Below are 12,766 nucleotides of genomic sequence, written 5' to 3'. Positions count from 1 at the left end.
TACAATTTGTTAAATTGCTCTACATTACCCACAATCCCCTGCGAACAAGTGAATAAATAAATCAGTGAGGCTTTTTGTGTGAGTTTGGAAACTTTGACTCTGGTCGAAACTCATGAATCCCACAGAAACAAAAGAAGTTCCACTTTTTTTACCTGCTTTTGTGACCGTGACATCCAATAAGCGCAGCGCTCTCGACCGCACCCTGGCTGTATAGCTCGCGCGCGCAGGTGCAGGTGTTCTTGTCCTCAACAACTCTACAGGAAAACCGCATCTCTGCTAAAGACTCTGATTTTAAGTGGAACATCATAAAGATGTCAACTTTCTGAAAAGAAGTCGAGTTTTTCTTTTTTGTGGGTGTGAAACGGGATTAAAATATAATTTCACACCGACCTGGAGGAGATCCACAGGAAAATGGACACAATGGATTTCAGCTTCACCAGACAAGCTGCTGCGTTTCTGATCGTCTGCTCATGTCTGTGTGTCTCAGCAGAAGTCTCGACCCCAGCAGGTGTGACGCTCCTGCCTCCTGTCCAACCTGAAAATGGTCCCCAGTCCTACCCAAATGCCAAGAAATCCAATTTACCTGTGTTTACAATCAACTACTCAAGAATCCAGATACCATTTGAGATCACTCTGTGGATGCTGCTGGCTTCCTTTGCAAAAGTTGGTGAGTAACAAAAACTCAAAATGTGAATCAGATTGTTTTCTTCAAAGTACAGCATTTTTATTGACCTGTGCTCCAAAACCAGGTTTCCATGTTTACCATAAGATCACCATTTGGGTTCCTGAGTCCTGCCTCCTCATAAGCATCGGTTTGATTGTGGGGGGCATCATGTACTCAGTCCATGAGGAGCCCCCCGCTGTGCTGAGCAACAGTGTCTTCTTCCTCTACATATTACCCCCTATGGTCCTCGAATCTGGCTATTTCATGCCCACCAGACCTTTTTTTGAGAACATCGGCACCGTATGTCCCAGATCTCAATTTTCTCTTCTGGGTTGCTCCTCAAATGCATTAAAACATCCTCATCCCCGTTTTCTGTACAGGTGTTTTGGTTTGCAGTGGTGGGGACCCTGTGGAACAGCATCGGCATCGGGATCTCTCTTTTCGGCATATGTCAGATTGAGGCTTTTGGCGTTCAGGACATCAACCTCCAGGAGAACCTTCTGTTTGCCTCCATCATCTCTGCCGTGGACCCCGTGGCCGTGCTCACTGTCTTTGAAGACGTGTCTGTCAACGAGCAGCTCTACATTGTGGTGTTTGGAGAGTGCCTCTTTAATGACGCCGTCACTGTGGTGAGTTGTTGCTGGCAGAGATTACTCGCAGCTTTATTTTTGTGAATCCATGCCCATCAGTGCTACTTTTAGGCATGAAAGCAATAATTGTCCTTAATTTTACTGTGAAACTTACATGTTGCCCTGCTCTAGATACATCTAGGTCACCTTTCAAATGCTCCAGAAGACCAACAAATGACTAATGTTTTACAAATTTTAGAGTTTACCGATTTGTTGTAGTCCCAAAATGATCTAAATTGATCTAAAACCAGTGCTTTACTTCATAAAGATGCCACTTTAGCTCCACCTCCTTCTCGATGCTGCTTAACTTCAACACAGAACAAAAAACTGACCCATTATTCTCCTGCGGCTTTTCTTCTATGCACAAAAGCTTTGGGTCAAATTTCTCTTTAAAAGAAAAATGTCTTCGATTTCTAGGTTATAGTGCTTTGATAGGGAATAAAATGTGCGTTGGAGAAAGATCTCTGAGCAGATAAATAATAAACCAGGAAAAAGAAGAGGAAGTGAGGGAATAGAGACATGAAATAAACATGCACACACTAAGGGTTTGTTCAGACGCTGCCAAACCAGGTTCTGAGGTGACAGTAACATGTAACGAGGGAGGAGTCCTCACATGAACATGTTGCATGACTGAAGTTCAACCCTCCCTGCCTGCCGTGTTCTCCGTGTTTTGTGCTCGAACACGTAAACATGAACTTTGTGCAAACATGCGTGGAGATGAGGGCTGACCGATGTGTTGAGCAGCTTTTACAAAATCTAATATCTAAATGAAACACTTTTGATGTTAAAGGTTTTATCACCACCATTAGGTTAGATCCAAATGATTCTGCTGGTTTAAGGATACTGATTCCAGAATTTGTCCTGTATCGGGTTGGCTGACACCAAAGTGCGAATGAAAACAGGAAACTTTTACCTTACACACACATACAGTTTGAAGTTGATAATTAAAGCTTTTGATAATCGGACAAATTGTAGATTTTGAAACTTTTATTTTTCTAAAAGAAAAATGCAGCAATTCCATTTTTAGTTCTGATATTCAGTATATGCAGAGCATTTTTACCTTTCTGGCTGACAGTTTCAGCTCCAGTCTGTCTCCTTCGTCAGAGCATCACAGGTGTCAACCAGCAAGGTAGAAAACAAAGATTTTAAGACTCTGTGTATATATGGGAACTATGAAATGGAATAAGAAAAGCAACACAGGATAAACGAAGGAAGTGACGCCACCATCGATGAAAAACAGGATGAAATTAACAAAGATGCAGCAATTTGTTATAAAGTGTAAGCTCCTAATATGGTCGTTGGAGGCTTTTTTGCAAAAAATCTTACAAACACTCCCAAATAACATTGTAAGTTCTTAAGTGGAGGGAGGCAAACATCTCAAATTAGAAAAATTTCACAGATATAAAATATTCTACAAATACTTAATTTTTTGGGCTATTTAAAAATTCTGAAACACCTGAGTCCAGCAGATAGAATTCTGATGAGAAAAATCTCAAATTGCAATATGCAAAAGCACATTGAAGCTTATTTGACTCACATTTGTGTTTATTAATTGTTAATGCTGCTACACTAGTACGGCTCTGTAAATCATCTGGTGTCAAGCCACACAGAAATCATTCATTGACTTAAAAAATGAATTTTACATATTTGACATAAGTTAGTCTGGGGGTTTTATTTTGAAAAATACACATACATTACAGTGTGGTAATAGAAATGAAATGCATGATAAATATATTTGCATGAAATTTGTAACTGATTTTTCATGCACTTTATTGTGTTTATTTAAAGAGCAAGTCACCCCCAAATCAACTTTTTTTTGCTGATAAACTGTATAAATGAGTGTCTAAAATTGCTGTAGACACGTGTAATCAATAAGTTTGCACTTTAGTGCATCTCAGTTAAACTTTAAATACTCTGCCTAAAACTATCAGTGTTGCGCCATCATCAGGTAAAAATTCTGCACTACATTTGAATATAAATCTGCCATCGCTATTGGCTAAGAGGTACACCATGACTTTAGCTGTTACATTATGATGTCACAATGTCATTGTGAGCCTGTGTGTGTATTTATTAGCGGCTCCGCCCTCTCGGTCTGCCAGGCAACAGCATTTGTTGCATTTTTCAAACAGGAAGTGGGAGTGGAGTGAGACTCTGGTAGGGGGTGACTTGCATGTAATTTCCTCCACCCCTCCACTAGTGCTTGAACTTTTGATCCCTAATAACCCCACCTTGGCTTCTTATGTTTGCACTTGAAACAACGTGTGTGTGTGTGTGTGTGTGTGTGTGTGTGTGTGTGTGTGTGTGTGTGTGTGTGTGTGTGTGTGTGTGTGTGTGTGTGTGTGTGTGTGTGTGTGTGTGTGTGTGTGTGTGTGTGTGTGTGTGTGTGTGTGTGGTGTGTTTTCAGGTTTTGTACAACATGTTCAGCTTTGTGGCAGAGATGCCAGTCGTGGAGCCTGTGGATGTGTTCCTGGGCATGGCCAGGTTCTTAGTGGTCGGACTGGGCGGGATGGGCTTCGGCATCCTGTTCGGCTTTGTGGCCTCCTTCACGACAAGGTTCACCTCCAAGGTCCGAGAAATTGAACCCCTCTTCATCTTCATGTACAGCTACCTGGCGTATCTGGTGGCTGAGCTGTTCGCCATCTCCTCCATCATGGCGTGGGTATATATAAAATAGTTCCCGTACAGTAGTGGTTCTCAGTTATTTTCTGTTGTGCCCCCCGTTTATGGAAAGAAAAAAATTGTGCCCCCCTTGAATTGAAATCTGATATAGAACCAGAGAAAATTTTATTTTTAATCTTTACAAACCAGTGTAAGTGGTTTCTGGCACCACAAATCCAATTGTGGCAAGTGGAACCTCAGTTGCTAGTACCAGCCACCACCAATGAAGTTGGTGGCTGGCACCAACCCTACAAAACTTGAGGGCCCATTTTTTTTTATTTGAGCCTTCTGAATCGGGGCTACCTGCTGGGCTTTTGGCATCACCCTGCCTGGCAAAAGGCGTGAGAGGTATAGTCTACATCCCTGTGGTGAATGTGGGAATGGTAGATGTTGTCCTTTACCCACGGACTCGTCTAGGAACTTTAAGTTCAGTGGACGTGGTTGATCTTCCTCCTGGTGTCGAGAGTAGGTCCCCAGTGACTATTTCTGGTCAGACAACATCTGGAACAGAGGAAGATTTACTGGAAACCATTGATTTGTCTGGCTTGACAGAAACTGATCAGTTACAGGTTTGGTCCTTGCTGCAGAAATGTTGTTTTGTTTTCTCCATTCATGATGGCGATCTGGGGTGTACTGACCTGGTGTCCCACAACATTCCGCTGCTGGACGAGACCCCCATTCAGCAGAAGTATTGGTGCATTCCTCCCTCAGAGTATGAGGCAGTGAATGCTCACATTAATCAGCTTTTGGAGAGTCGGATGATACGGGAGAGCTGTAGTCCTTATGCGTCTCCGATAGTGTTGGCAAGAAAGAAAGATGGTAGTCTGCGGATGTGCGTAGATTATCGCCTGCTTAACAACAAAACGAGGAGGGATGCATTCCCTTTACCTCGAATTGAGGAGAGTCTTGATGCACTGTCGGGTGCGCAGTGGTTTTCCACTTTGGACTTGGCCAATGGTTACAACCAGGTGCCCATGTCGGAAAAAGACAAGTCCAAAACTGCTTTTTGTACACCATTTGGCCTGTTTGAATGGAACTGAATGCCCTTTGGGTTGTGTAATGCGCCGAGTACTTTTCAACTTTTGATGCAGAGGATGTTTGGGGATCAACAGTGTCAGTCCCTCCTTCTCTACCTTGATGACATCATTTTGTTTTCCTCTTCGGTCTCCCAGCATGTACAATGCCTGGAGGTCGTCTTGGATTGACTACAGAGGGAAGGATTGAAAGTGAAATTGGAGAAATGTTCGTTTCTTCGGCAGCAAGTGAACTACCTGGGCCATGTCATTTGCAACAAGGGGGTGGCCACTGATCCAGCCAAAATTGAAGCCGTGGCTAAATGGCCTCGCCCTAGTAACGTGTCAGAGCTTCGTTCGTTTCTAGCCTTTGCCAGTTACTACAGACGGTTTGTAGAGGGGTTTGCCAGTTTGGCAGCTCCTCTCCAAAGGTTGGTGGCTCAGCTTATGGGTTCCAAGTCCAAGAAGGGGACCGGTCAGACCTTTCAAGCCGCATGGACAGCGGAGTGCGAGACAAGCTTTGAAAGTGTGAAGGTTGGATTGACGTCAGCGCCAGTGCTGGCGTATGCAGACTTTGCTTGTCCCTTCATCTTAGAGACAGATGCCAGTCACTCGGGGCTGGAGGCAGTGCTTTCCCAGGAGACTGAGGAGGGAATCAGACCATTGGCATACGCCAGTAGAGGCCTTCGACCGGCTGAGCGTAACATGTCCAACTACAGCTCCATGAAGCTGGAGTTTCTGGCATTAAAGTGGGCCATGACAGAAGTTCAGGGAGTATTTGTTGGGACATCAGTGTGTAGTGTACACAGATAACAATCCCCTGAGCTGTCTTAACTCTGTAAAGTTGGGGCGGTGTAGCACCGTTGGGCAGCCCAACTTGCTGCTTTTGATTTCACCATGAAGTATCGTTCAGGGCTCAGTAACAGAAACGCAGATGCCCTGTCTCGTCAGCCAGAGGTGGGGACTAGTGCAGTACAGCAGGTACTGCCAGGTACCCCAGTCCCACGAATCCTGCAATCTGTCTTGAGGGAGGGATCGGCACAGCAAAAGCGATCATTGCTACCTTGTTCCTGCAGCATCGTGTGCTGTGCCCTCACCATGAAGTACTACGTGGAGGAGAACGTCTCCCAGCGCTCCTGCACGACCATCCGACACGTGGTGAAGATGCTCAGCTCCATCTCAGAAACCGTCATCTTCTTCTTCCTGGGTGTCGTTACCATCACCACAGAACACGAGTGGAACTGGGGCTACCTCCTCTTTACGCTGTTGTTTGCTTTTATATGGAGAAGTTTAGGTACGCTTTAAGTCAAACACCTTTCTGCCTCTCCAGGTTTAGTGAACGTGCTAACCTCCCCTTTCCATTTACTCTGCTCTACTCCCAGGTGTTTTGGTGCTGATTCCGATCATTAACCCTTTCCGAACCATCCCCCTCAACCTAAAAGATCAGTTTGGTTTGGCCTACGGAGGACTGCGGGGTGCCATCTCATTCGCTCTGGCCTTCACACTTCCTGAAAGCATCGTCCGAAAACACCTCTTCGTCACTGCCACCATCGCGGTCATCCTCTTTACTGTCTTTCTACAGGTAGGTCCTTTGGATTGGTGCTTAGATCTTTTAGCAAAATGTATGAAGTCTTAGGATGTTTTTTTTTAAACACGGTGACTTCAATTTTTAATGTGACTTCTCTTTAGGGGATCAGTATCCGACCTCTGATTGAATTAATCAACGTCCGCAGAACCAACCGCAAGGAGGACCTCATCAACGTAGAGATCCACCGCAGGGTACGACAAGGACTTTTCATTTATTTGGTGAACATTATGTTTCACCCAGAAACTCTGATGGCTCTTCTTAGGTGTGTTCTTGCTGTGCGTTATTTCTAATTCCATGTTGTCGTTCTTTTTTAAAACACAGAAACGGTTTTGTTACCTGTTATTGACGCTACGTTTCTCCGACGGCTGCCGGCTTCTTCAGGCTGACGCTGATGGTGGCGCGTCACTTCCTTCTCCGTTTATCTGCGGGCAGCAGAGGACGTTGTCGCCCTCTACTGCCCGCTCTCCCCTCTCCGACGATGCAGCCCCATGCGTGGTCCAGCGTGTACACTCCGTCGTCCCTGTTCATGGTCCCACATCCACGTCTCCTTATCTCGATTGCTTCCTTGATCCATCTTTTGTTTTTTTGTTGTTCAGTGGTTATGATCCGTGTGTTGTCCCAGTCCATTATATGGTTTTCTCTTAAGCAATGATCTGTTACGGCTGACTTTTACTGCATCGTCGGAGAGGGGAGAGCGGGCAGTAGAGGGCGACAACGTCCTCTGCTGCCCGCAGATAAATGGAGAAGGAAGTGACGCGCCACCATCAGCGTCAGCCTGAAGAAGCCGGCAGCCGTCGGTGAAACGTAGCGTCAACAACAGGTAACAAAACCGTTTCTGTGTCTTAAAAAAGAACGACAACATGGAGGTCTGACGGCTGTTGCTTTGCTCTCAGATGATGGAGCACACCATGACAGGAATAGAGGACATCTGTGGACAGTGGAGCCATTTCTACTGGAAAGACAAGTAAGACGGTCTAATGGGGTGTTTAAATAATTGTCTCATCTTCTGTCTAGTGAGACGAGTTTCTCACATCTCCGACTTGATTTTCTGAATTAACATGTTCTGATCATGACAGCAGCACTCAGAGCAGGCAGGTTGGTTTATGGTTTAAATGTGTTCATGTTCTATTTTTCAACTTTAGTTTACATTGCTAATCAGAAGCTGCTAGCTTCATCTGACCTCTATTTAGCAATTCCTTTTAAACAATAGGCGTGACAAAGCTGATTATGGTATGGTATTACTGTGAGCAAGTGTAAAGAGATCCAGAAACCTGATTGGAGGAGAAAGGTCACATGTCTCATGGATAAAGATCAAAAAGTTGTACAGAAAAAGGGTAAAAAGCAAAGATTAAAGTAGAAGCCTGCTTGTAACAAACACACAACATAGATGTGTAATGTTGCATAAATTAAAATATTAATGAGCAGAAATTCTAGAAAAAAATTTGATAAGCAGCAGGATTGGGTAGCACACAAGGATTAATACCAGCTAGGAAACTTATTAGTTTTTATTATGTTTGTTTAATCTTCATATTTGATGATTGTCTAAATCTGTCTGACTGTAGCGCTTCACACCTTTCCTGACATGTCTGTCTAAATGTTTAGGTTCATGAAGTTCAACAATCGATTCCTGCGTAGGATTCTGATCCGAGACAGCCGGCCTGAGTCCGGTATTGTTGCCCTCTACAAAAAGCTGGAACTGCAGAACGCCATGGAGATTCTGGACTCTGTGTCTGGAGACATCAGCTCTGCCCCGGCCATCGTCTCGCTCCAGTATGAAACCTGGATCAAACTTCCACTTAATTGAGATGATTACTGGTAACGTTGTTTTACTTTCTTCATATTTTGATTTTTAGTGAGGAGAAGAAAGGGTCTGCTAAACCGATGAAGAAATTCTTGGCTAAGGACCTGAATAACATGCATAACATCCTGTCCAAGAACATGTACAGCATCAGGCAGCGGGTGAGATGAAGGATCAGCTTTGTTTTTTTTTAATGAAATATCAGTGATGATCCCCTATCTAAGGTCTCTGAATCCCTTGGAGGACAAGAATGAGTTTGTTTATGCTTATTTATCCTTCTGCAGGGAAAACCCAGCAGGAGCTTTGATCCATGATCCATGTTTGATTCTAGTTATGTTAGAGGGGGAACCTCTTCCCCTTTTATTTTGAAAGGATTCTTCTGTTTTACAATAGTCTGAATTTGCACCTTAGCTACTTGCTTACTTTAAAACTGCCACAGTCACGTTTAAGGTTGATTACATTAACGTACACTCACCCAAAGGATTATTAGGAACACCTGTTCAACTTCTCCTTAATGCAATTATCCAATCAACCAATCACATGGCAGTTGCTTCAATGCATGGTCCTGGTCAAGACATTCTCCTGAACTCCAAACCGAATGTCAGAATGGGAAAGAAAGGTGATTTAAGCAATTTTGAGCATGGCATGGTTGTTGGTGCCAGACGGGCCGGTCTGAGTATTTCACAATCTGCTCAGTTACTAGGATTTATACCCACACCCATTTCTAGGGTTTACAAAGAATTGTGCGTAAAGGGAAAAACATCCAGTATGTGGCAGTCTTGTGGGTGAAAATGCCTTGCTGATGCTAGAGGTCAGAGGAGAATGGATCGACTGATTCAAGCTGACAGAAGAGCAACTTCGACTGAAATAACCACTCGTTACAACCGAGGAATGCAGCAAAGCATTTGTGAAGCCACAACACGCACAACCTTGAGGCGGATGCACTACAACAGCAGAAGACCCCACCGGGTACCACTCATCTCCACTACAAATAGGAAAAAGAGGGTACAATTTGCACGAGCTCACCAAAATTAGACGGTTGAAGACTGGAAAAATGTTGCCTTGTCTGATAAGTCTTGATTTCTGTTGAGACATTCAAATGGTAGTCAGAATTTGGCGTAAACAGAATGAGAACGTGGATCCATTACCACTGTGCAGGCTGGTGGTGGTGGTGTCATGGTGTGGGGGATGTTTTCTTGGCACACTTTATGCCCCTTAGTGCCAACTGGGCATGGTTTAAATGCCACGGGCTATCTGAGCATTGTTTCTGACCATGTCCATCCCTTCATGATCACCATGTACCCATCCTCTGATGGCTACTTCCAGCAGGATAATGCACCATGTCATAAAGCATGTCCCCCCACTTTTTCCAAAGTACATTTTTTTGTCCCCTGCACATCAGAAAAAAGGCCCAGCAGAGGATGAACTTCCTGAGGCAGCTGAAGAAATTCAACCTATCACCACAGTCGATGAGGCAGTTCTACACCGCTATCATCGAGTCCATCCTCACCTCCTCCATCACCGTGTAGTATGCTGGAGCTACCACCAGGGACAAGAAGAGGCTGCAGCATGTTGTGCACTCTGCAGAGAAGGTCATTGGCTGCAAACTCCCCTCCATACAGTATCTGTACACCTCTAGGACATTGAAGCGTGCAGGTCGGATAATAGCTGACTCGTGTCACCCTGGACACAGTCTCTTCGACTCGCTCCCATCTGGCAGAAGGCTCAGATCCATTCGGACCAGAACCTCTCACCACAAAAACAGTTTATTCCCCTCTGCAGTTGGACTTTTGAACGAAAATCCTAGGGCAGCCCACTCAAGTCGATTGGTCCCAGTCACGTGACCCGATGCTGTGCTTGAAAAACACTCAGATTAGTACTTATGGTAGATAGCTGCTTCCCTAATTCTTGCCACTTTTTACATTAATAATTTTATCATGAGTGTTTTGTTACTTCCTATATTTGCTTATCTCTTTATTTTTTTCCTTTCTTACCTTCTGCACCAAATAATGCAGCAATTTCCTAATGTTGTGACTTGGCACACATATGGCAATAAAACCTTCTGAATCTGATTCTGAGTTTTACCATATTCTGCAATATTAAATAGACTCTGGTTGAGCACTAGGACCAAGCAGCCTGTTTCCCATTAGAACCGTCCATAAGCTCATCTATTGGCTCTGATGATACTTGCTAGCGTGTGATTGGCCATACCTGCCACCTGTGTACTTGCATAATGAGACTCTAAACTGTCGTTTTATACATATTTTTGTATACTTACTGTAAGGACCCCCCCAGTCCTCATGCCGGCTGCACCCCCCCCCCCCCCACACACACACACACACACTTTCAATCGACACAGTTTTAGAAGAGAACTCAGACCAGAGACCCCCAAAATCCGAAACTGTTGTTTTGCATACAGACAGAAGCGGCTGAGTAATTTTCCGCATGACGTTATTTTTTACTCAAATACTGTTTGATGTTTAAAGAAATTAAAATCATGTGCTTCAGTACTCACATCAGAATCAATTAAATCATTTACCTTCAAGTTTCTTTTTAAGGATTTAGCCCCCTTTTCTAGTTTTAATACAACCATTAGAATACAGCAATGTTTTGTTGTTGTTTTTTTCCTTTAAAAGTTCAACTCCAAATTTTGAAGTTCAAAAGTGCAAATGATCTAATCATCAAGTCAGATTGTTGCAAGACATGGTTGAGCACAAACACAGAAACTCCGTGCAGCTCAGACAGGTGGGACCGGTTTTGGTAGAGTAATCCGAGCTTCAAAAAATTCCTTCTCCTTAAAAATGCACCTGAAAGTGTGTTTTTCCAAGCTTTGATTATCTGCAGGGAATCGGCCAATGATGTGAACATTAATGCAAAAATAATGATAAACGCAAACACTAAAATGTAGAAGCAAGCAGTCGAATCTTTGTGTGTAACTTCTGTGTTTTCTAGACGGTGGCTTACACAAATAAGCATGCTCTGCCCAACGAGAGTCAAAACAGGGAAATCCTGATCCGACGTCACTCCAGCATCCGTCGGAGCTTCCGACCTGGAAGCTTTCAGTCAACAGTGAGTTTGTTTTAGTCACTTCTTAAATTAATTTAAATAGGATTTTTTTTTTACTTCAGTAAAAAATTAATGGTGGGAATTAAATGAAATATTTCTAACTTTAGTCCTAACCCATTATTAATTATTTTTGTAGAAGGTTCCTAAGTCACAGAAGTATTTCTCACTGCCTCCTGGTCAGAGTTTGGGGTCAAAGTTTCCTTCAGCAAGACAGAGTTATGCTGGTAAGCTTCTGAATCTCCTCTAAACCAACCTTTTCCTGTTCTATCTCACTGGACCACTGGATGATAAAGAAACTCTCGTCATGCATTTTCCTACCTTCAGGAAATCTTGGATTACCATAGAAATATAAAAGTTTGGTTTTAAAGCTGATGATCGCTGCTTCATTTCTTTTCCCGTTTTGTCTCAGATGACCATGAAGCCACGTCAGAAGTGGGCTACCCGCTCCGGCTCCCTCAATCCAACCATCCCAGGTGCTCCACCTCCGGAGCCGTGATGCCTCTGCACAGGCTGAACACTCTAAACGAATTCCCGTCTGTTGAAGTTCTGAACGAGAAGAGCCCGAGCCACAGTGCATCCCAGGATTCATCTTTACCTGACTGTCATTTTAGCACCAATAACAACAGCTCTGCAGACGATTTAAGAAATGAGGAAGGAGAGGAGCAGCGGCCTTTGCCTCCTTCTCCAGCCTTGGTGGCTGAACCTAGGAACAACACGCATGGAAACCCTCTGCTCAGGCGGCCGCAGTGGAACCAGAAGAAGTAAAAACCTCCCTGTGTTGGGTTTCAGACCATCCACCAGTCAGCTCCCTTCCAGACCAGATGGATGAACGAACTCCGGAGGTTCTGTTCATTCCTTTTAATGAACTTCAGTTCAAAATAAGCCAAAATGGACAGAATGACCTCACAGAAGTGAGCACACAGAGCACCAGAGTGAACTCTATTTATCTTTCTAGAGCATTTTATTCTGGGGATTTTAAAATCAATTAAACTGTTTAAATGAGGTTGTTTTTATTTTTAAAAGCAAATTGTTTGTTTTCTTGTAAATAATAACTGTTGTATGATGCCATTGTTTTGCACCTGGTACCGATGTGATAATTGGATGCTGGCAACAGTAACGGACACTTTGGTCAGTTTTATCAGTATCAAAAATAAAAATGTCATGTTGTTAAACAGGTATGAAGCTGTCTTGTTTAAAACGTGAATACAATCCTAAAACACTGAAACTTGTCACCAAAAACATTTAAAAAATGCAACATGAGACTTTGAGACAAAGACTGGTGAAGTAGGACTCATCTCCAAAAAGCATAAATATAACAAACATTTAACATTAGTGCAATTTTGGATGTGG

General features: G+C 43.6%; 1 protein-coding gene across 1 annotated transcript; it reads left to right on the top strand.

Moving 5' to 3' along the window:
* Nucleotides 1–165: 165 nt before the first annotated feature.
* slc9a2 (solute carrier family 9 member 2) lies at nt 166–12,467 on the top strand. The gene is made up of 13 exons (XM_015966148.3): nt 166–667; nt 750–964; nt 1,045–1,293; nt 3,698–3,948; nt 6,041–6,258; nt 6,347–6,546; nt 6,654–6,743; nt 7,446–7,516; nt 8,155–8,322; nt 8,406–8,511; nt 11,303–11,419; nt 11,553–11,640; nt 11,826–12,467. Exons 1-13 carry the CDS (start codon nt 412–414, stop codon nt 12,179–12,181), a joined length of 2,385 nt encoding a protein of 794 aa, XP_015821634.3. The 5' UTR covers nt 166–411; the 3' UTR covers nt 12,182–12,467.
* Nucleotides 12,468–12,766: the final 299 nt, after the last annotated feature.

This window comes from Nothobranchius furzeri, chromosome 14, assembly GCF_043380555.1.
Source record: "Nothobranchius furzeri strain GRZ-AD chromosome 14, NfurGRZ-RIMD1, whole genome shotgun sequence".
Classification (NCBI taxonomy): Eukaryota; Metazoa; Chordata; class Actinopteri; order Cyprinodontiformes; family Nothobranchiidae; genus Nothobranchius; species Nothobranchius furzeri.
This window is presented reverse-complemented; position numbering and strand designations above follow the sequence as displayed.

Bases quoted from the DNA above. Each gene is read 5' to 3' on its own strand.
- slc9a2 (XM_015966148.3), top strand. From the start codon at position 412: ATGGACACAATGGATTTCAGCTTCACCAGACAAGCTGCTGCGTTTCTG. The intron at 6,744-7,445 runs GTACGACAAGGA...CTTTGCTCTCAG, and splicing joins ACGTAGAGATCCACCGCAGG to ATGATGGAGCACACCATGAC. The intron at 7,517-8,154 runs GTAAGACGGTCT...CTAAATGTTTAG, and splicing joins CATTTCTACTGGAAAGACAA to GTTCATGAAGTTCAACAATC.